The sequence below is a fragment of the Xiphophorus maculatus genome, chromosome 16 (genome assembly GCF_002775205.1).
Source record: "Xiphophorus maculatus strain JP 163 A chromosome 16, X_maculatus-5.0-male, whole genome shotgun sequence".
NCBI lineage: Eukaryota > Metazoa > Chordata > Actinopteri > Cyprinodontiformes > Poeciliidae > Xiphophorus > Xiphophorus maculatus.
The window spans coordinates 10807775-10832670 of NC_036458.1; the positions used below are offsets into that span (position 1 = coordinate 10807775).

General features: G+C 40.1%; 1 protein-coding gene across 4 annotated transcripts in view; it reads right to left on the reverse strand.

Annotated features, from left to right (window-relative positions):
* Positions 1-24896, reverse strand: part of LOC102220330 (protein sidekick-2-like) — a 110929-nt gene that overhangs the window by 22300 nt on the left and 63733 nt on the right. For 3 of the 4 annotated variants that reach the window (XM_023349540.1, XM_023349538.1, XM_023349541.1), the window contains exons 2-17: positions 21397-21559; positions 18500-18606; positions 18163-18310; positions 14995-15128; positions 10492-10603; positions 9868-10058; positions 9563-9646; positions 9255-9449; positions 8708-8824; positions 8249-8416; positions 6736-6838; positions 5778-5954; positions 5248-5384; positions 4461-4608; positions 3177-3317; positions 2705-2886 (exon numbers count right to left, since the gene is read on the reverse strand). In XM_023349540.1, the coding sequence (XP_023205308.1) occupies positions 2705-2886; positions 3177-3317; positions 4461-4608; positions 5248-5384; positions 5778-5954; positions 6736-6838; positions 8249-8416; positions 8708-8824; positions 9255-9449; positions 9563-9646; positions 9868-10058; positions 10492-10603; positions 14995-15128; positions 18163-18310; positions 18500-18606; positions 21397-21559 (2307 nt within the window). The remainder of the gene's footprint in view (positions 1-2704; positions 2887-3176; positions 3318-4460; positions 4609-5247; positions 5385-5777; positions 5955-6735; positions 6839-8248; positions 8417-8707; positions 8825-9254; positions 9450-9562; positions 9647-9867; positions 10059-10491; positions 10604-14994; positions 15129-18162; positions 18311-18499; positions 18607-21396; positions 21560-24896) is intronic. The other variant, XM_023349539.1, reaches the window with a different exon arrangement.

The following is a 24896-nucleotide window of genomic DNA, read 5'->3' on the forward strand; positions in this document are numbered from 1 at the left end:
AGAATAAACATTTCTCCACTCACAAGTTGTTATAATAACTGATTTGAATTCTGTGTTACTAATAATTAATATCATTGACAATGGAGATCAAAATTAATTTGGGCGTAGATTAGGTGCATGCTTTGGCATAATGTGGAACAGGTTAAACATATTCAAACTTTTTGAAAAAAATTTTTTGTACAAAACTGATATCCCATTAATATAATCCAGTAAAACAGTTGCTGGGATGAGTAAATTAATCCAGGAACCAATCAGTAACAGAGTAAAGTTGTGGGTAAAGTTTAAAGGAGGGATGGCTTATAAAATATAATCAGACATGCCCTGCAGCACTGTTCAATCCATTTTTCATAAATATAAAAATTATGACACAGTTGCAAATCTGCAAAGACATAGCCTTCCTACACTGACAATCCAGGCAAGCAATAATAACAGAAGCAGCCAAGATGGTACCTTTGGAGGAGCTGCAGAGATTCCCAACTCAGGTGGAAAAATTAGTCAACATAACAAGCATTTGTTGTGCACTCCTTACATCAGGCCTTTAACCATGATTGAAGTAGCAAGGAAACCATGATTGAGAGAAAGTCGTGAATAGTAGTGTTTGAAGTTTGCCTCAAGATGAGAAAGGAAAAAAAGTAACATCCCAATAAAATACATTGGAAATTGTTGTTGGAATTGATAATTTGGTCTCCAGGGAGCTAAATCTCCGAATGATCAAGGACTTGGTCTTAATCAATAGTTCTTCTCAGGTTGGCGGTCGTTCAATGTTTTCTTTGAACCTTACCTGCTTGTTTAACTAAGTGTAGACAAGGTACTCAACCATTTTTAGATGAATGTGTTTCTTTTGTTTGTTCAGCCAGTTAACTCAGATCCATGAATCATTCAGATATAAAAAACTCTCCTAAGCACAAAAGATGAATGTCAAGTGTTGTGTCCTCAAAGAGCAGATAATATAGCAAACAATTGTACAGTGCATAGAAGAGGTTTTTATCCCTTACAGATTTATTCTACATCCATATTATACTTTTGTTAACATTGTTCCAGCTCACCAAACAAGGCTAAAATCAGACTATAACATCCAGAGTTAATAAAATATGCAGTTTTCAAATGTTAATTTAATTCATTTTAGGGGAAAAAAAGTGACTATAGGTTGCAAAAAACGCCATTTGAATAATTTGAAATAACTGCAAATTAGTCTTTTGCATCACTGTGGAGGAATTCTGCCACCATGTTCAATGTAGAATTGCTATAATTCAACCACACCTGGAGCAATTTATGTTTACTCACACCACTTCATGTCAAGCTGATCTAAAGCCAAACTTTGACTAGACCACTCAGAGACATTTACATGTAGAATCCTAGTGTGCTTGAAATTACTGTCCTGCTACAATATTGAGCTCAAGATCATGGCTAGGCATTTTCCTACATAATTTGTTCATCGAAAGTCTAATTCATAGTTCCACTGATTAATCATCATTGTGATATTAAATCGGAAAAGAAAACCATCTCACAGGAAGTCTTGAGGATTATCATGATGTGTCCTGCCAAATGTGAGACAGGTTTTTCTGATCTTTTGGTTGCATTGGTTCCTTTGCTACCAGCTGGAAAAATCACTGATGGTAATTGTGGTAGGCAGCAACTCCTGGGAAGATTGACCACTTTTCCATCTTTTTTTTCAATTTGTGGATAATGGCCCTCATTGTGGTTTGCTAGAGTGCAAAAGCTTTGGGAATGGTTTTGTGAATTCCTTGCAGACTGATAGATGTTGCTGATTTATCTCTAATTTTTTCTTGAACGTTTTCTAGTTCAGTGCATGACCTTCTGGTTTTTGTAATGAGTATTAGCCTACTTCCTGATATCAGACAGGTTATGTTTAATTGGTCTCCTGTTTCTGGCAGTGATCAGGCCTGGGCGTGGCAAGTAAAACTGAATCAAAAATGTCATAAATCATAGATAATTTAGGATTTAATACCCCCCATACCCCCTAGTTAAATCATCTTATAAAAACAGATTAGATTATTTTAGATTAATCTAGATATAAAAGAAACAAAAATAAAACTGACAGAAATAATGTTCTTTTCTTGTTATTATAAGGCAGCACCAACCAGCTAATCCCCAAAAATTGGTATTAGCTGAAAACCAAGGTGATTAACTGTATTAAAAATATGTTTCCTATTTCTTGTCATGAACTTTACCAAATTATGAACATGAAAAATAAAAGCAGAGACTTCAAAACAAAGAAGAAAAACAACACTCTGTGAGTAATAAGGTAAGGAACTTTGTGTTATACAGTAATGCAGCATCTATAAAGATTTTTAGCTAAAAAAAATGCTACAGGGCAAGCAGGCAATGTCTTTACAACTCTGCTTTTCTGTGCTGACTGCAAACTTCTAAAATAAGCAACAGAAATAGTGCTGCGTTAACGATGTGGGCGCTGGTGTGTCTTTCTTAATGCTATTGGGGTGAAAACTCCCAAGAAAACTCTTAATTTGATCATTAAAACCAGATTATTGCATTAAGTTATAAACACAAATTTCATGCTGCAGGCTGAATATCATGCCCCCCAACAAACGTTTAAACATAAAGTAAATGGAATATGTAAAACTAAATGAACTGCACTCCCTCTAAGTAGGGAATTTTTGATCCACATAAACAATCTTTTATTTGAGCCAGCACAACCTACAAGTCCCGTTTTTGTTGCTCTTACCTCCTTGCAGGGTCCACTCTGTGACTTTATGGCTATAGATGCCTGTGCCTGCTCCGTTGTAGGCTGCCACCTCAATCTCATAGTTTGTCCAGATGATGAGGTCCTCCAGGAGCAGGCTGCTCTGGTCAGGGTTGGTGATGTTTTTCATCTGACAATCGACTGGAAGCCCTGACAGACAATACCTGGCAGCAGAGAGAGTAATTGATGGATGGGGGAGGCAAGGACAATATAGTCATGCAACAAGATTAGTGAGATAAAAAAGAACATATATATATATATATATATATATATATATATATATATATAAAGAGGAGACATGTGGAAGAACTTAGTACACTTTTAATGGGAAGCACCTCATTGAGCTAAATTGTAACACAAAAACTGGCATTACATTTATTAACTCGTAGAAACAGAACTGACCCAACAGGGCAACTATCCTCAGAAAAGAAAAAGAAATGGCAGCTTTTCTTACCTGATGATGTAGCCTTGTAGTGGCCCATTCTGATGGCTCTCTGGGGGTGGCTGCCACTGGATCATTATAGACTGATTGGTGCGGCCACTTGCAATGACAGTTTGAGGTGGTGCGCTGGGAGGCTCCTCGGGTAGAGTCAGTCTACAGCGAAAAAAAGAAAGCAAAAGAGGAAAGCGAGGTACAAGAAGAGACAAGGAGAGAAGCCATGCATTAATTATCACACGTTTCTGCATATTTCTATCCCATTTCATCATAGCGCATCAAGTCATGATAAAGCCTTGCTTTTGTATTTCTTTTTTTTTTTTTTTTTTTTGAAAACCCTCCATGAAGAAAAGTTGTGGAAGTAGGGTCGTGTTTTAGCCTAAAACATATTCCCCATACTGCTGTCCGCAGAGGGACCACTCGCTGTGGCAGAGAAAAGATCAAAGAGGCCTTGGCGAAAGTGGAGCAGCACGATGGAGAGAATGATAGCACAGAACAAGAAGGAGAGCTCCATGAAGATTTTTCTTTTAAGTCAATTTAAGATGACATCTTGATTTCTTCCCAACGTGCTGGAGCAGCCCCTCTGGAGGAGATAAAGCAGAGTGTTTAGGATCAAAGAAGTGCCTTGGAAAAGTGTTGCTCTCTCTGATGCAGTAACCCCGCTCCCCATTTTTCCCCTTGTTTTGGTGAATTCACCGGGGGATTCTGTAAATGAGCGCTGGTTATAAAGCACCGTGATGATATGCGGTTGCTTTCACTTGCAGGTGTAAAAGAAGTGAATGTTGACAAGGGCCATGTCAAACACTTGTGTGTACAAGCGAATAACATCAGATCCTGTTTGAGTTTGCCCTTTATGAGATTGTTTGGTCTTGCTCATCGACAGAATCCACCTGAGATTCTGGGTCCGCGCCTCTTCAAAGCCTCGGTTTATTTCACTCGTGAAGCACTGCAACGACAGTTAATATGAAGGGAAGAGAGGAAGCTGGGTCAGGGCACCCATCAAATCTTCTCAAAGCACATTTTAAGCTCAATCACACTTATATGTTGAAAAAATATGGCCCGACCGAAAGCTGGTTCATCTCTCCCTCAATTGCGTAAGAGCAAAGAGTTGGGGGGAAAAAAAAAAAAGAAAAAAGTGGTCTTACAGGATTTTCTATTGAACTGCCAAGATAAGATCTAGGGGGAGAACGAGTTGTTCCAGGGCAATAAAAGCCCTCCAAGTGCAATACTTTTCTACGGACCACTGTTCAAATTAAGTTATACAGACTCCGAGTGGTGTTTTAGGGATTTTTGAGCACCCACCGATCCGTCTCTTTGCTGAACTGTCCTCTGCCGACGTCGTTGACAGCACACAGGCGGAACTGGTAGGAACGTGCTGGGATGAGGCCACCGACAACCACCCCTGTCGACTCAGGCTCAATGTTAGCCAACAGTACTGTCCAAGGGGCATCTGAGATAGAAAACATGAGACAAAGCGAGTTGTGAGCAACACACACTAAATATGAAATCTTTTTCTTTTTTTTTCAGGTTGAGGAGTTTTCAGGAGCATCTCCTGTGTGCAGGCAAACTCAAATTTGAATTCTGTGTTATATTATTGCTTCATTTTCTGTAATAATATTGCAGTCACCTATACAAACAAGTCATTTATTTTGCATGCACTCCCTCTAAAGATCAGATTGCAATTCAATTATCTAAAACCCAGATCCCATCTGCATCCTCAGATCCATTTTCTTTTTAATGAGTTGTCATTTTCTCAATTTAGCCAAAGCTTAAATGAGAAATGGTCGAACAATTTACCCTCTGCGGGTGAAAACATCATAACTTCTTTGATTTTATCTGGAGGAAGAAGAAAAAATAAAGGAGATAGGAGCATTGGACATCAACACAATTTAGTTCCCATGGAACCGATGGGTGAGGCAATTCAGTTACACTGATTGCAAAAGGCATGAAAGGAAGCAGCGGACAATTTAAGGGAAACAATAGAGACATAATATAATAAAGGGGCTGCAAATTAGTACATCACACAGGAAAGAAGAAGAAACTTGACTTTTGAAATTACAAATAAGAAGAATTTAAAGTGAACGCTTACTGTTTTCGGAGACCTCCATGGTATAGCGGATCAGTGGGCTGTTGCCATCGAAGGCCTGGGCCCACGTGAGGTTAATGGCCCTCTTTTCTGTGCTACTCAGGATCGCCACTGGGTTCTCTGGAGCATGAGGCAGTTGCCTGTAGGCACATGTGTGTTTAGGAGAAACAAGTGATCAATGATTATCATGTGCTTAAGTGTTTTGAGTGATTTTGTGTGATTCCTGTAAAGTGTCTCTCAGATCTAAAAAAAAAAAAAAACAACAAAAAAACAGTGCACAAATAAACTTATTTTTGTTATTATTATTAATTCAGACAGGATAAGTGCCAAATAATAGCACCAAACAGCTAAGCTGAGAGTTTTCCATTGTAGATTTTAGAGATATTTCATCGATTACAGAGGGGAGCAACAATAAATTGCAACAGCGAAGAAAACAGCCATCAATCATTACCTCCCCAGACTAAAGTAGGCAAGGAAAAAAAAGAAAAAAAGCCCAGACATCAAGATCAAGATCAGTTAGATAAGGTGCAGACCTGACTCGGAGGTGGGCACTACGGGAATCGTTGCCCCCCACCGAGGTCACCCTGCAGGTATATGTTCCGATGTCGCCCGACCACGTCTGGGAGATGTGGAGGGTCCCGTCAGGATCCAGGCGCAGGCGGGGCGACGAGTTCACGTCAATCACCGAGCCGCTCTTCTCCCACACATACCTGCAGGATTGAAAAGCGTGTCAAACACACATTCACCGGGACACATACACCGGCTTATGCCTTTCCACTCTTTACTCCTGAGTGTTGTGACAGTAAATCTGTTTTCCTTGTGTCAGATCATACGGCAAACACAGAAGCTGCTGACACTGATGAAAAGCCTTGTGAAGTGGGTAACAAAGTGTTCTGAATCTGAAAAACATCTCTCTCTCTCCGTCTCCGCCACACATACAGTGCACAACATATCATCCAGCCATTCCACTCCATGTCATGTCAGACATCCACCCGCACATATGATCCCTCTTATGCATGCATTGAGGCATGCAAGTGCCACAAGCCAGTGTGATTAATTGCAGCTATTCGGGCTCTCCGGCTAATCTCCTCTGTGTTGCATTTAATTAAAGGCGCTGTCTGAGGTTATTACGCTGTTTACATATTCATCTGTTTACCCTGCAATCTGATCAATGTCGCAGGCCCACAGGTGACAGGCACTCTAATCACTGGGCTCCCAAGACGACATTTTGCTCCCTCAGAGACAGCTGCGTGTTCTCTATCGCGCTCACGACTGACTGAGAAGCGAGGCGAGGCCATGAACTAATTCCTCAATCCGATCTTCAGTTTCCGAATCTCCTCGCTGGAGTCTTTCCAAGGCTGGATTACCACAAGATATCGCCCAGATTTCATAAACTAATTAAATCCACTCTCGGTTGAGTTTGTCTTCCAGATTGAAAATACTTCATGGAAGATCAGCCATCAATTTGCAGCGCAGATAAGTGAAAGTTACCTTATGGTGACGCTGGGGTCGTGGGTCACACCGCAGGTCATGACAGCCTTGGTTCCCTTGATGACACTCTGGTCTTGTGGTGGTTTAGTGATGCGGGTACGTGCTGTGAAAAGACCCAGAGGCTGGTGCTCAGAGACCACATGTTTGAACAGTGGATTTAACAGAGCTTAGTGGACTGGATTTTATCTTTTACTCAGTGTATCTCGGAAGCAGAATAAATCATCGCAGTAATTTCAATGGGTGTTTTGCAACGGCTGCTCAAGGACTGATAGTTTGCATTCATTTACAGTGAAAAGATCATGTTACCTTAGTGATTGTAACTAGAATATCTTGGAAATTAGCGGTTGAGTGTATTACTCATAATTTCCTTTTGAAAATCAAGATCTTTCAATGAGTGACCTTTAAAACCTGTGCATCTCTTCTGCTAATTTTTTATTTTTTTTGACATCTCTATCAGAAATATTGCAATGAGAACCTGCTTAAGACAACTTTAAGGTAAAATTATGCTCTTTTCATCTTTATGTTATAGTACCAATGATACTCAAAAGAACTTAAGAAACATCTTTATTTTATTTGCAACAATATAAAAAAGTAAAATACTGTTACTTTTGCATGCTTTTACTTGTCTCCTTTTCATCAATTAGAACTAAACCAGCTACAGGAACAGGATTGCTTTCTAAAAACTGACAGATTTCAGCTGATGTTTTAGCTTATAAGTTGCTAAAATTGTATTGTAATGTGGTCACACTTTATGTGATGACCGGTAAGGTGATGGACAATATTGAGCATGGTGAAGCAGCTGAAGCAAACAGCAATAATGATTTTTAGTTTTATCATACGAATCTGTGGATATTCTTGTTAGAGATTTTCAATCTGACTGGTTTCTGTTCATATTTCTGCCTGTAAAATGAGACATTACCCCACTGTTTTAACCTGAAATAGTTTTTGCTGGTACAGTGGCATTCAAACTACTTAAACATTCCTGAACAACTTCCTTCTTTTTGACTGCTTGTCAATGAGATTGGTATTTTTCTTCTTCCTACTGATGTTGACTAGAAAGGATTGGGCTCATTATACGGAGCACTATCTTTCCTACACTGTGTAATTTTCAGCACAAATACCGAGCGATGCAGCAGGCATGCAGGAAACTGTCAGGATTTGAGCACTCAGAAGCTTGATTTTGAAAGGGTACATTTTATCTTGATTAAATAATGATTTTCAACAGCATGGTAAAACAAACAGAAAAATTATTTGGTCTCAAATAGAAAAAAAGACTGATATTACAGGGAAGTATCAGCTTTAATTTATTGAGTTATTTGATTCGATTTTTTTACGTGTGGATTACTTTAGTTTCACTGAGATCTGATGTGAATTTTCTATTATCATTAGAAACGTATATTATGAGAAAATTTATTATCTTTTTAATACTTACTTCCCCACTGTATTGATGAAGAAATTTCTAATGCTAATCATGGCTTTTCGAGCAGATTATATCTGCTTCATTTAAGCTTACCCCACACCACTAGGTCAGCTGAGGCCTCATCAATGCCCCGCGAGTTACTGGCCATGCAGGTGTAGGTCCCGGCATCAGACAGGTGGGAGGGGCTTATGAGCAGGCTGCCTGACTCAAGCAGGGTGAATCTAGGCAGCTGGACTGAGCCGCTAGCCAAGACGCGTTCACCTGCAGGAAAGGGGCAGGAGTGATTGATGGTTTCGGAAGGAGGACAGGGAGCAAAAGAGGGGAGAACATGGTGGGGCACACGGAAATAGCGATTAGGGCATTGGAGAAATGTCAGAGTAACATAATAGGAGTGTAAATAGTGCAACAGAAGTAAAAAGATAAAGATTAGCTGGGGAGCATTTATATTGTGGATCTTTTCTGTAGCTCTTGTGTAACTTTGGCAAGTAAAGACAAAAAAAAAGCTGCATAATAAATGCCCCACAAGGAAGCTCACACTGTTGGCCCACGCACCTTTCTGCCAAGTGATGGCTGGGCGGGGGGCTCCTGAGGTCTCACAATGCAAAATGACTGACATGCCATCAATCACCGCGCTGTCAGAGGGGCCAGCCGTGATGTTGGGAGCAATACCTGGGTGGGATCAGCCACACACACAAAGAAGCACGCATATATTTAAAGAAAATCAGGTGAGACAGAGATGATAATGAGAGACATAAACAGCTTTGTCCCTAATAAAGCAGGCGGCAGCTGAGAGCTTAATAGACTTGACAAAGGGGGCAGCCGTCAGGTCTCATTCCCAGCGACAGCTCTAAGACTCTGACAAGCCGCTCTCATCTCACTGCTTCTCTTGCTCAGAGTCTAATTCAAAAATAGGGCAATAAATGCACAAGCTTCCAGTGTTAGAAGTCTGTCACTGCCATGGCGATATATAGATAGATGGGTGTCGGAGAGAAGATGGGGAGCGCGACAAAAGAGGATTAGAAATGAGACAAGAGGATCAGATTTACGAGTTCGGAAATGCAAAGACTGAGAAAAGATGAGAATTTCCAAAGAGGCGTACTTGTAACGGCCAAGTAGGTGTTTGTCTGGATTTCTCCTGCGAGATTGCGGGCAAAGCACTGAAACATCCCAGTGTCGTCCGGCAGGAGGCCGTTGATCTGCAGGCTGCCTCCAACCAGCACCTTGTACCTGGGGATCTTTACTGGGCTGATAGGCACCGCATCTTTATACCACACAATGTCTGGCTGCGGCGTTCCTGCAGAAGAAGATTCACCTCCTCAACATGATGTCTACTTGTTTTGTTTTTGTTGCTAGATTTTTATGCTTTTTTGTGTTTCGCTCATTCAACAGCAGAAGAAAATGACTAACCTCGTGCCTGACAGGGTATATCTACCACTTTCTCCATTTCTGCGGTGATGTGACTTGGTGGCTCTTTTATGAACAGAGGATATTCTGTTTCAGAAGGACAAAAGCACAGCTCTGTTAAAACATTTACAAAATTATCTCGAATTCAAATTTTCATTCAGCCCTTCTCTGTCGTACATAACGTCACTTAAATTACTCGTGGTAGTCCAAAAATCTCACTCTAAATTCTCTCAACACGAAAGCGAGCATGCTGAGGCAATACCCAGGTGCTCTGAGTGGGACTGAAGTGTCAGCTGTGTTTTAATTACCAAGAACATGCAGGTAGGCGCCAGCGGTCACCGAGGGGACGCTGCTACTGCGAAGAGATGCCTCGCACTCATAGTAGCCACTATCACTGACCGCAGGCAAACTGATCACAAGCCTGCGACCAAAATCCCTGATTCCTGTATTGACCACCACGCCGTCTTTCCTCCAAGTGACGCTCATTTTAACAAGAGGTCTAAAAGAGAGAGAGAGAGAGACAAAAATGATGAAAAGGAAAGGGAAAAAAGAGAGCAAGAGATAGAGAACGTGACATTAATACAAACTTTTATGCTGTTTCAAGGTTAAAGAGCGTTGAGGGTGAAATTTGATACATCTGTCATTCTGATTAAATCTTTGAATTGGAGATAATAGTCAGAATTCAGAGCCGGGACTGTGTGAGATAGGGAGAGCAGAGCAAAGCCTTGAATCAAAGGGAAGAATGGAGGAGAGGTACAAAACGAGAGATGTGCAAAACACTTTTTCGATCATGTTCAAACAAAAGATTTCCGGACTGATTTAAATCACAATATCAGATGTTGAGGAGGAATAAAAGTAGAGATTTTATCATCTCTATGTATATTTTTTGTGTCCTTTTCCCTCCAACTGCATATCTTTTTGTGAATACATACCTTGCATTGGCAACGCACTCCATGATGGCATCATTTCTTCCCACCGTTACCGTGGTGTTCTTTGGAGGGATGATGATGGAGGGGGCGATGGGATCTGCAGGTCCTCCAACATCTATTGCATTCATTGAAACACACACAAACACACACACAAGTGAAACCAATCTATAAAAGCACTCCAACATCTGATGTAGCCTGTGCATCTGCCTGATGCAGCCAGCTGAGCATGACTGGGTCCTTACACGTAGACTGACAGTCTGTCACTATCACCAGCAGGCAGCCAGTTTTCTATAAGCCAACTATTAACACTGCTGTCTGTACTCTAGGATCCTCTTTTTGTGCCCCACACAGCATTTCCCTGTTCAAGGTGTTAGACCAGGTGTTAGAAGCTATTATGTAATGTAATTGAGACAAACACAAAAAGCGATTAAATGCAGCACCATCACTCACTGGTTTCACGGAGCCTCCAGCCATCCATCGATTCACTGCCCTCAATCAGTGATCTCTCTCTGAATCTGATCTCATTTCTGCCAACCCCTCCGCCCCCCCTACAGCCCCGCCTCCCGGGAGGAACGGCTATGGGCCGGTGAACTCATATGGTGTTTGAGTGATTGCACGTTTACGGTGTGCTGTCCGTGTGTGTTGTGTGACCATGTGTTTGTGGGGTGCTCGATTTTCAGGGTGAGCGCAGGTTAATAAGGTTCCTAATCAACTTTTTATTATTAGTAATGTTATTCCGTGCCACCTCATTGTGAGTCTCGCCCCTTCATGGCTCGGTGTTTAATCTCAGCAGCGTTGTAACAAAGCTTCCACCTCAAACACTGCCTCTAAATGTCGAAGCAGACCTTCTGAGGCTTATTACTGCTGTTGGTTAAGCTACGGATCAGCCTCGCATTTCAATACCTCAAGTAATCTGTAAACCTATATTACTCCAAAAGGATTTTGCATAGAAATGTAATTAAAAAACTTATAAAGATTTGGTGTAACAGCTTACGTAGTCTTCAGTAACCACAGACATGAGACAAACACACAAACAGTTGTAAGGTTTACAGATTCGAGAAAAAGTAGGAAGACATTTTCAAAATGCAATTAGTATGCTACAGTTCCACATACTCAACATCAACATGTCAGAATACTTTAGACTTTTAAATGTGCACTTTAAACATATTTTGTGTTGACTAAAAGAAAAAAAAAATTAATTCCAATTTTAAATATATAGTATATTTTCTCTACATATAATAACCACAAAATCAAATGTCTCTGTTAGCCAGTAAAGAGGGAAAGATTCATATTTATTACTCCAGTTGACAGCAAAACAGTCCACAGAATGATGCTGCCACCACCATGCTTGATGTTAGTTAGATGGCCAGTCCATATGGATGACTGGGAAATTTCAGTTATGCTTGAGGTTGTATTGTTTCTTTCAATAGTCCATCAGTCCATCTTCATGTTAAACTCCATCATTGATATGACTAATAGTACTATGAGCCCCAATTTTTCAAATGCTAACTTAGAGTTTACTGAATTGTCTCACCAACACCCAACTTCAACTCAATTTAAATATTGTGGACTAATCTTTCTGTGGCATGAAACCAGCCAATTACTATTAACTCGACCAATTCTTTCAAGATGAGTGGTCAAAGAAAGCCAGCCAACACAATGTCAGAAGCTTGAATAGAAACACTGAGAGGTTGAGGATCAACTTCCAAAAGGACATTTAACCAAATATAAGTCTGTGTTTGTATCTTCAGTAACTGTCAAATGTATAATTCTGCATACATTTGGAATTTCTTTTAAATTTGTTTGAATATATGATTAATATTCATAGTTATGATAAGTGCGTGTAAACTTATGCCTGGAAGTAAACAGTCACTACATTTAAATTAACCTTAGAGATGGGTTTAATAGAACAACATATTTATGGAAAATCCATCTGAGACATATTGTCGAACGGTTTCGTGGACAAAACACGGCGATTATGTTCCGATGTGTGAAATTAAGTCGGAGACTCATATGAGCATTAACATTTGTTGCTGCAGGGATACAACCTCTCTGACAATTGAAAACAGATGAATTTTGTATGAATTTTTGACTGAGAGGTTAGAATTATTCCACACTTCCCCATTACATCATTTCATTACAGCAGCACAAGGACCATATCGAGGCTGCTGTTGACTTTATTATTACAATAATTAATCAGCACAGTGAAGACCAATAAATCCATGCAGAAAAAGCTTTCTGTCAGAGTTTCGAAAAAGAAGAAATTAAGCCCTGTGTGAGTTCAGGGGATTGGTAAGGAAAATCGAAATCTCTCGGGCCAAAAATTGTTTGCTAAATTGTGAGATTGCAGCATTCAGCTGATCTGTGTAATTCATGAGCCTAATTAAGTAGGGGGATTTGATTGGAAAAGTAGATTGACGTGGGGGCAGAGGGTGGAGAAAGAGGAACGACTGATGGAGAATCGTCCACCTATGTTGTTGAAAAATGAACTTATAGTTATCTACGATGAAAAACTCAACTCAGTCTTGAATAGCATTAAGATTTCTATTAGATTTCTTTCAGTTACTAACATATTATATGCTATATTTGAGAGAAAATGTGGTTGTTTACTTATCTAACATTACAAAGAGAGAAAACAGCAATGTTTTTTTCCCCCATAAGACATGAGTGGCTCCCTGCAGAAACTAATTAATGTATTGCAGTTCATAAACTCCCTGTGTTGAGAATACCTCAAGTGTGTAATCATCCAATTATATGGCAAAATTAAACAACACAGTGACCTGCATAACAAGTCCTCGCTACTAATGTCACAGCATTGTTTACATATGTCACAGTCCAAAAACAAGTGTAAACCCAAGTCATGTTGGGTGTATTTCACAATCTGAAGAATAAACCCTAACAAAACAAAGTGCCTTGCTACTTGAAGCATTGTGTTATGCCAGTTTGTTTTTACTTATGACACTCAGCTTTGGCTCATTTGTATTCTCCCTCAAGAACACAATGCTCACTTTGCTGTCTTTTTTTCCCCCGATTTTTCTTGTGTGCGTGTGTGTGTGCATATTTTCTCTGCAGAAATTTCCTAAATGAACAAATGCTGCTCTGAAATGCTTATTGACTTTAAGATGCAAAAATACAACGGCATGATCTGCAAGGTCAGATTCTGTGAATTTTAACTATTTCTGGTCCCAGCAGATTGCTGTGTCACGCACGTTGACTGACTTACAAAGGCTGCATTACAGGCATTTGAAAAGCAGATGCAGACAGGCATTTTTAAGAATGTGCAGGTCCTAATGCAAGCACTTTAAAATCTTTGTCCAGCACTACTTGTCACATACATTTTAAAGGAGATGCAGTGATATTTGAGTCATTCAAAACTTGTCCTTTTGGGAAATTGAAGATATATTTAGTAACTTTTAATTGGCTTGGAAGGGTAAGCAGAGAAAGATTGATTCATTCAGATAAAAAAAAAAGTGTGAGAATCTGTGTGACTTTGTTTAGATAAAACGTGACAGTAGGTGGAAGGATTGGCGAGCATCCACCGGGCTCTAATTATTAGGAATTTTATCTGTGCTTGGTCTAATGATGCAACATTTCATTTGAAGCAGTTACAGACTTTGTTTTGTGACAGAGGTCGATCTTCTAATCTGAAGTTTTTCAGTGTGGGTGGCGTTTTCTGTTAAATCTTCGCTTTATGTCATTTTCAGAAACCTGGTTACTGAACGGTGGGTCAGTACAGGCCAGGCAAACATTAATTTATTAAAAACATGTTTACCTGAATTGTCCCCTGTCTTAACCAGGGAAGCAGCCAAGAGGGGCTGAATTTCATCTTGAGCCTTTTTGATGTTTACGTTTGCGCTCCACCCAGTCTGACTGAACTTCAGCTATTTTACAAAAAGGAAGGGCAAAACTATCCGTCTCTAGATTTGAATAGCTGGTAGAGACATACACCAACAGATTTGCCGCTGTACATGAAGGCAGTCCAAGAAAGTATTGAATTAGTCTGAATACAAATATACCAGATGCTTTTCCGATTTTCCTTTTCTCTATGCTTCACAATTATACAATATTTCGTTAGTCTATAAAATAAAATAGATGAAATGTTGTGGCTGTACAACCAGTAATTTAAACCAGAGACTAGAGGAGCAGCAGAACAAAAAGAGGACAAACATCAGGCTGCAGGTATTCAGTGATTGAAGTTTATTGGACAAGACAAAAGTGCCTACCAATAGAGGGGGCCATTTCTGTTCCCACTGTCTGGAGTGGAAACCAACCACCTGTTTTAAGGCTGCTGTATTAAATGAATGTGTGTGTCTTCAGCTGAGATAAATAAAAACTGTTTTTCTAAATGACATTTTCATCTGTGCCAGCCTGTTGATGCAGTCTGCTGGCGACACAAACAATCTGCTGGTTAGCAGTGTCTTTCACTGCGTGGGCGAAGACGTCTGTTGCTTAACTGCAAAGTACGCTTGAGTGCCTGTGAGTGTATGTTGCTTTATGCGCACTTACTCTCCACTGTGAGAGTGATGGGCTGACTGGTTTTGTTCTCCCCGTTCTTGTCATTCACTGCTTGGGCATAGTACCGTCCTGCATCTGGGGCCACAGTGGACAGGATGACCAACGTGTTGTCCAAAGTGATGGCACTGATGAGAAAGAATTAAAAAACGAAAACAAAACATTAGATGCAGATTTAAGTCTGTCACTTTAGCTACAGATGAGCCTACAGACTGACATGAAAGTAGTTGATTTTTTCCATTAAGAAACATCTCCACTCTGCTCTTGTGCTTAAAATTTCCTCCACACCTATCCACCCCATACATGTGGAGACACACACGCATACACGCACACACCCACACACCCGCACGCAGATCCACTCAGATCATTAAATCAGTGAATAGTTGTTTCTTACAGTCAATAAATCCCAAGGGTAGACTGACACACCAGCAAGCACATAAATTATTTCTAAAAAGTGGCACACAAAGACATTTTATGAGTACTTCCATCTACAATTCACTGCATTTTTTTGTTGTCTATTGTTATTTTCCATTTCTGAAAACCGAAGGCATTTCCTTTGTTTGAGTTTTGTTTGCCTGTGTGGAGCTTGTTCTGCACATACTAACACTAATTAATGGGACCTTTGACATAATACAATAGTCCTTTTGAATAATATTTGCAAGACCTAAGATGTGAACATAGTAAACCTGTATTAATCCTCCTCCAGTTGGAGTGAGAATTAATTTAAAAGTGCATGCCAATACCAATTTCAGAGTTATTATCACATACTGATAGCCATCCTAGAATTGCTTAAACAATCTTTGTATCTATTGCTGGATATTTGATTTGTCTCACAAAATTTAAGTTTACTATTTTGTTGTCGGATAAAATCTATTTTTCTGAAAAACAAAGTTCTGTATTCTGTGAATGTCTCTTGGAAACACAACAGGAGGCATAAGCCAACTGATCAGAGTACTGCCATAGGGCTCCAGAATTTTTAGACAAAAACGTTAAAATTTTATGGATCCATTTGTTAGAAAGAACTGGAGCAGACTGGAATGGATAAAAAAAACAACAACACCAAATTTCAACAACAATTATTTAAAGAAAACCTTAACTCTTTGTTGAGGGTCAAGAAATGAAAGATGAAAGATTATGGTTTGGCTAATCTCTGGACTAAACAAGCAAAGTCAAATCAATCACAAATAAGATCTCCCACTTTGTCTGATATTCATTGCATTCTTCTTCATCCAATATTTGTGCTGCATTACCCATGTAAAAAAATCCATATGATTCACTAAAGTTAAGCAAAATTTTTTATATATATATATTTTTCCTTTCGCATAAGGGAGGAGTGGGTTCTCCTCAGCATTGTGCACAGAGAAAGCACAATGCTGAATATATGGCTGTAGACTGGACGTAGTCTTGGCTGGATAAATCTATTTACTCTGTAGCATTTAAATCAACATAAGAATATCTTATTGCTGACTGTGTGTGTTTTTTTTCTTGTTCATATATTAAGTGCTGAGGTAACCTTCACTAATTTACCCTACACTGTGAATGAATTCCTAAAAACGACAGTTTGAGACTGATCTTGAGATTTGAAAAATAAAAAGATAAATTATATATTTCCAATGCTTTTTTTGGATTAAGTCTAAGCTGCAGGGCCAAAATAGAGGTGGCTCGATCTGAGTGTACACAATCCATACCTGGCAGGGTTTCCTTTACCAATTTTCAGTTTAATCTTGAAAAGGAAATTTATACTTTGCTATCCAATTGTGTTTTTATTAGAATTCTATGGCTGTTGGAAGGAATTGCATTCCTGGGTAATAGATTTATATTTATTCTGACAAGCAGTAAAACATACAAGTATGCTGTGTCAAAGCTACACCATTAAATATTCATAAAATTACCTTCCCCAAATTTTAAAGACATCCTTTACAAACTTTTCTACAAACATCAGTGTCTCGATAGACCAAATGCCGGCTAGCCTGACAGGTTAGGGTGTTTGCAAAGAGTCTGTGAAATGAAAGTTGACATTAAGCATGTGGCCAGATTAGACTCTTCTTATATCAACCACCATCTGCCTGATCGAAGTGGAAAAAACGCTCCAGGACAATTAGAAGCAGCAGCTCTCGCCGAGTCAACAGACTCTTACACAAACAGACAAGCAAGAAAACACAGACACACGCACGCCGACACACACCTGTGAATATCAATGTGGCCTGACACTAAGCAAGCAAGAAAGCGGTAAATGCTGAGTGTCCTTTCAGTGCCTCTCATCGTCACAGTGTTTTACTGCTTGTAAAAGCCAACTGTGTACTTAGCAGCTCTGGAATTGGATAAAGATTTGTGAAAGTAGCTTTGTCTACTTTTTCCCTTCCCTCTTGCCTTTTGTTTTCCGTTTGGCCTACAATCTGCAGGAAGAAAACCCATGTACCGATCTATACCTTGAGCTAGAGCCTAGAGCTTGGGGTAAAAAGTCTTCACAGCAGCAATGACACAGTACAGCTGGCTGCTGAATAATAAATAAGGAGGTGGTTTCCGAGGACTGGTGGACTGCCTTCCTCTATTTGTCAGGATGACAAAATTAATCTCAGGTGATTACCTTACAGTGGCGCCTCAGGAAAATTGCATATATAAAAAGATGGAAATTCAAAAGACACTAACTGTAGAAGAAGAGTCACATACTGAACCCCTGACGTATACTCCGCCTCTGACAGATTCTTACCCCTCGCACAGACGCACACTCACAATTACACGCTCACAACTCCAACCGGGGCGAGAGCTGTCAGTCAATCATATCATCAATTGAGGCCTTTTGTCGAATTTTGTCTAATTGGTTCCCCTGCTGCCTGATCCATGTCTACCCTTCAATCATTCCGCCTGCAAAGTCAATAGGGGGGGATATAATAACCCACTTTATCACTGAGAGGTGATTCAGTGATGAACAGTAGGCTTGTGCCAACATTCACTCATCAGTTATTCTGCTAAACTTGGTTCATGGCGTGAGGGGGAATAGGAGAAAATCAGCGAGTAGTATTGAACTTCTTGGAGCTCTCTGAAGAAAAAGAAATTCTGCTACAGCAGCTCGAAAATTCACCAACATCTCGAGCATATCCAAACCCACACAACTTCTGCTCAATCCAAAAGCAAACAAACTGCGGTGGAATGCGGACTCACATGCGGCTGCTCGAGGGAATCTTGCGCCCGTCTCTGAACCACGTTATCTGGGGCCTCGGGAAACTGTGTATCCGCGGTGCGTGGATGAGAGCTCCCTCGCCCTGGGAAACAGTTTGAGATCTCTCGCCCTCCACAAATCCGCCCATATCTGGTAGACATAAAAAATAAATGAAAGTGAGAAAATAAAAAGAAATGTGAACACCACAGGAAACGAGGAGTGAAGAAAGAATCACTATCAATGTTCTCCTTTAATTAAGCCTAGTGACGTGCTGTACTTTCACAAGAACAGCTTCATCGCCTCAATCTGCCAGATGTATGAAAATAAGCCATCACTTACAGGCAACCTGCACCTCAGTGCTGCATTGCATTATAGCACCCACTCGGTTCCTCACGATGCAGCGGTAGTGGCCAGCATGGGATCGGTCTAGCGATGGGATCAGGTACCTAATGGGCAGACAAAACCCGAGTGCAATTAGTCATCATCAGAGTGACAAACAGGCAACACAGTTGTCATCTTGGGTTTTATCACCCACGCTAAGGACAGTAAATTAATTGAGATGTTTTACTGGACACCTGAAATACAGCTTAAATGGTTTTGAACGTGAGAGGAAAATGTTCTGAAACACGGCAGAGAACTGCCGATGTGTGTGTAGAGCACAGTTGGAGCAACACAAAGGAGACACAGGCGCAGCTGAGTTCCAGACAGGCAGGACTCACGAAACCCCATTGTTATCCTGTATCTTCAGTCTGTTCAATCAAATCATACAACCACCTGTCATGTGTTTCAGACAGCCACAGCTCTGTCTCTCCCTTGACATGCTTTGGTGGTAAATGGTGTGTGAATGTGTGTGTATAAAGCTGAATTGATAACCCAAATATTTTCTTCTGAATTAGGATTTCTAAGACTAATTTTACAGTGCTTTGAAAAGATGTATTTTTTTTATTGTTCCATTACAGTCACACCTTTTATGTTTATGATCACGAAGCTAATTTTAAGGTCAGGCAAATTTACCAAAGAAAACTCTCCCTCCCTCTCTCTTTTTTAGAACGTTTTCTAGGCCAGATTATTGCCTTATCTGCATATTTAAGAATCACTTCAATAGAACCTGATTGGCAGCATGAAGTGCTGCATGAAGATCCCAGAAAACAACAATTGATGTAAAGACATTCCAGATCAGATAAAATATAAAGTCGTAGAAATATGGGAAGTGTCTGGAGAGGGTCACAGAGTTGTTTCTGAGACTCCAATAATATTGAGAGTCATTGTCCAGAAACTGAGAAAACTTGAAACAGTAGGAAACCTTCACAATAGTGTAAAAAACTGCTACCAAAATTACTCTAACAGTGAATCTACTTTTCATCCAGAAGGTCAAAACCAAACCAAAGGCAACATCAGAATCACTGCCTTAGGCATGACTTACCTTAGTCACACTCAGGTTCTCATAATTCAACAGTAAAATTATGACTGTTACTATACAGTTACTATACAAAAATGATCCATGAGAGAGTCCAATGTCCAAAAACACCACTGATAAGCACAAAGTCTAACACCAGAAAATAAGATGATAAATCCTCAACACTTCTGGGAACTTAATCTGTGGACTGAAAAGTCCAAATTGGAACATTTAAGCAAGACTGCATCCTGTTACATCTAGTGTAAAATTAACAGAGCATTTTACATAATATATACATACAGTACAGACCAAAAGTTTGGACACAACTGTGTGTCCAAACTTTTGGTCTGTACTGTATGTATATATTGATAACTGAAGAGTGTGGTGGTAGTGTGATGAATTAAGGCTGCTTTGTGCTTTAGAACCTTGACAACTTGTTGCTCCTTATCAGAAAATCAGGAGTCTGTCTGACCTTCACTTTGTGACCATTTGTGTTATGCAGTAAGACAATGATCTGAAAGTCGTCAGCAAACCCAACTCTAAATGACTAAAACAAAAGGTCAGCATGACGGTTTTGGAGTGGCCTTGACAAAGTTTGGACTGAAATCTAAATGAGATGCTGTGATATTAGAGCAAGGTTGTTTTGGGCAGTGTTTTGGCCCTCAGAAATTGAGCTCATTTGATAGCTGCTTTTTGAACTTTCTTCGGTTATCTTTGTCTGACCTAAAGAAATGTTTGATGCTGTGAAACAGGTAAGTTTAACAAGAAGGCTCTCTTAAAAATGCGTTGTAAAGGTGTGAACCACATCCATGATTCCTGAATCTGCTAATTTGAACGTGGGGTGTGGGGGTGTGTGTGTATGTGTGTGTTGGGGGGAGGTGGGGGTCAGACGGAGGGGTTGGATTTTCTGATTAAATGGATTCCAGTTCTCCTCTTTGATCAAGGCTGGTGAAGAATAATAAGCAGAGGGCTGGCCTGCAAGGCAGACCCAGAGAACAAACCACGTGAGCAGCCAAGTGTTGGTGGAAGACAGGCCAGAGAAGAAGATGAGGGGTGGGGGTAAAAAGATCTATGGGAGAGTGGAAAAAGACAGCGAAGGGATACAGTGTGAGTCTGTTTTTGTGTTAGCAGCGATAGCAATCAGACAATCCCACCTAAGAGTGTTTGGCCATGTCTTGAGGTCTGGTCAGACTGTGAATAAAGTCCTGGAAACGAGGTTGGAACTGGAAAGAAGGTGACTTTCACTGCAGACTGCAACTGTGACTGGCAGGGACACACGGGGAGAGGCCGTGTTAGCGCAGACAGAGGCTTCCTCTTGCCACATTCTTTGGTGTCAGAGGAACTCTCCATGACGGTGTTAAGAGGCTTTAAACGTGTAATATAACACGTCCAAAAGAAACATCCTGTCAGTAAAGCACAATCTTTCAGCTCGTGGAGCAAGGAATCACACCCACACTGCATGGGATGATGATGAAAAATATGCACTGTTGTATTCTATTACCACCATGATAGTTTTGACAAACGGAATGGGAGAGGAGTGAAAAGAAGCATTATCTCCTCACAACATCCAAGAATGCCAAGTACGTTGTGAGACAAATTGGAATAAATCTGAAACTCCCCAAACGCCACGTGCAGGCTTCCAAGGAAGACATGCAACCAAATCTGTGGCAAATAAATCCATGCAAATGAGGTTAGAATATGAATAAAAATGAGCAATTGTGCTATTAGTTACAATTAAATGCTGTTAAAATGTCCTCGTGTGGTGAGATAATTGCAACCGGTGAAAAGAAACAGCAATGACAACAGCATTAGCTCTGGAGCACAAGGTCACATCCCTCACCTGTACTCCAAGGAGAACCGCGTGAGCTCGCTGCTGTTGTAGATCCATTTGAACTCGAGGGGCCAGCTGCCCTCCGCCATGCAGGTCAGCACCAGGCGGTTTCCCTCCAGGTGAACCTGGGTTTGAGGAGGCTCCATCTTAAAGTAAGGTGGAACATCGTCTACTGGAAGAGAATAATTGGAGAAAAAGGCAAGTTAAGCCAAAAAAAATTTAACTATAGGAACAGAAGGTGAGGAATAAGGTGGTGGCTGTTAGGGAGAAAAAAAATGAAATGTTTGATTCAGTAACTCATATAAGAAGACTCACGACACATTTCAGCAGTTCACGAGAAATGAAAGCTCAGAATGAGCCATTTCCATTTTTCTTTTGCTCTTATTAAGAACTTGAAGGTCAACAAAAATATTGCCAAAAAGCACATGGAATAAATTGCCACTGCAAACGCATCATACTTTTTCCCCTTTCAAATTGAAATGCGCCAGCAAAGAGGTGGAGGAGCAATTTGTGCTGAAAGGAGGAGTTTAAATGAACACTTCCATACCTCTAAACCACTAAAAAGGGGATGGGGAGGAAGATGGAGTTGAAGAGGAGACTGAAGCAGAAATAGACAAAGCAGATGGAGAAAAATATAGCAATCTGAAAAAAAATGTAATGCGGGCAATTTAGACGAGAGGAAAGTAGGGAACTAGGAAAGTATGGGAGGTGGCGATGGTGGAAGGGGTTGCTTTAGAAAACACTAAGTTTCCTAGTCTTAAACCCTGCTCTCTGACAGGATGAGTTATGCTTTGTACCTCTCTTCATTTATCTTTATAGTTCCCTAATGCAGCCAGATTATACAAGCCCCATCTGCAACACTGCACACAAGCAGTCTAGCCACAAGGAACAAAAAAAAAAAGCCTTTAAGGTGTTCCGCAAAGTCCAGAGCTGAGTTTGGAGACAAAGTGCTTTCATTTGAGCTGATGAAAAAGGCATGATCAGACCTATTGATCTGTCTGCCTCACCAGCCATGGGCGACACTGAACCAATTGCACCAGTGTTTGTGGCGTGCTAATTAAAGTCTGTATTAATAGTTGCAGGAAGGCGCTGGGGCCTGAAGCACGCATGGTTCAAAGTGTGCTGCAGCAGCTAACTCACTGTCATGGCTGGTCAACGGCGTACCTTTTTAACTCTCCATCCCCCCACAGTTCAAACGCAAGATTTATGAGAGCGGATGCAGAGCGTGGCGCGGCAAAGCAAGGTAAATGTGAGGGCACTCCCGCAGAGCAGGAAAGGGGACACAGAAAATGGAACCTGATTGAAACTGTAAATAAAAGAATAAGTGTGAACCTCTGTTTTCCCCCAAAGGCAGTCATGTGAGCAGAGTGCAAACGTATAACACACATTCCTGTCATCTCTAGTGATATCTGTCTGTAGCCTGTTTCCCTTTCAATCACATTGTTCAAATAACTATAGCATGTTTTAAGAAGCAGTTTCTATTTTTATTTGGTAACAATACTCCTCTCCCTGGCACATCTTGCCCTATCTATCACCTCTGCAAGAACTCAAAAGCAAACACTATAAAACCTAAAAGACACTTTAAACTGATCCTTGGCTGAACCATAATAAGGGAGCCATCCCTTGTTTCTTTTTTCTCTGAACACAAACTGCTGGAGTGGTGGCTATGCTGTAATTCTATCCAGTAGTAAATGCATTTGGACTTGATACACACACAAATCCAAAAACACTCTCTTTTGTCTGAACAAACACACACAGGCAACAACACAAGACCACATCCAATTGAGTCGGTGGCTCGCTGACGGTGTGCACTTAGCAACTCCATCAACAAGCCACCATTAGGTAGCCGAACGTGCAAACCCAAGAACCTCAAACACACATCACTCGCCTGAGACAAGGAATCTGCATAATGCCGACTTAGTGATGTCAGATTGTGGAACAGGGAACTGAGCACACTCTAATCTCCTCTGTGGTTACCTGTTATGGTGCCGTTCATGTGATCGCATTCCTTTCTGTCTCAAATGACCAATTAAAATAAAATCTGATTATAAATCCCTGGACGGCACTTGTGTGTGACACTTGCGACCGGTTTCACATTTAGACTGAAGTGTAGGGTTTCAGGAACAAGCATTTCAGAGGACAGAAAAATCAATGTTTAGCATTATAAAAGAACACAGAATGAAAACGCAATTCATTTCATTTCATGGAGTCCCAGAAAAAGAAAAAAATATCACAGAGTGAAACAACCAAGTCAAGTGATTTCTTTTGAGTCTTTGAGCGCTTAAGTGACCACAGGCCATCAACAGTACTCACTGCTGAAACAAGACAGGGCCAATTCATCCTCACACTGGCCTCTCTGAACTAATATGCTACCAATGAAGAATCTCTTTTCTGTAGCCCCAACTCTCCTCCCTCTCATTGTATTTTTGATATTCACAGAGTTTGCGCCTGTTGTAGAGTCTGCTTTGGTGACAGTGGCAGGATTATTGTCTTTGCATGTTTCAGCCATGGATAAGGAATGTATAAATGTAAAAATATGCAGTTCAAGTGAATATTTCAAGGTTGAAAAAAAAAAAAATCCATGACAAATTTTTGCTTACTTACATAGATGTGAACCTTTACATTTGTGGAACTCATACAACTGAACAAAGCTGTAATAATAAATACTGGGTAATGTAAACTCCTATTGCTGCTGTCACTCTGGTGGTTATTGGTTTTTCTTGTGGATTTCTAGATGTACCAATATGAGATTTTTCAAGTGGTTTTCAGTCGCCTGATATGCTTATAATGATTTTAGCTAATCACAATTTCTCGTTAAAAAAGTATTGATAATAAAAGTCATTTTTTCTTGACTGCTTTTGGACAAATGTAACTCAACCAATAAAATCCCTGCTAAAACAGTTTTAGAATATCCAATTTATTTCTTTACAAGACATAGTTATTTTTTTTATTTTTACAAACATCACAATACTTAAGTGTGTAGAGGTGTGCCATATCACTAATTACAATATAATCCATTCAAAGTAAATAAAATATTTAGTATCATGCGTAGTATTGTTGAATAATTCATTATTTATTGTACCTATACGTTAGCCTTAAGCAGTCGATGATTATTTATTATTTATGTTAGGTGCTGAGGTAACATCAAGCATACTGTGAGAGAGCTGTTGATGCTACACAGCTCTGCAGTCAATCAAATGGTTACTTTTGTTTCAACGAAGACAGCATGATTACAGAAATTACATTTAAAACTGTATTTAAACATCTCACATCTGGATATAGCATGGTTTGTATGGTTAGCATTCCTGAATCAGTAAATTGTAAATTTAAGCGAGATGTCCAAACTATGCCCAAAATGTGAGTTAGACTCTTTAAATGGACAAAACAATAACTCTGACAGCATACATTCGGCTTCCTGTCATTTTCCGAAGTCTCACATCTTGACAGAAGTACTGACATGCACCTATAGAAAAATGTATGTGATTTCTCAAGGTTCCTAAAAAAAATTG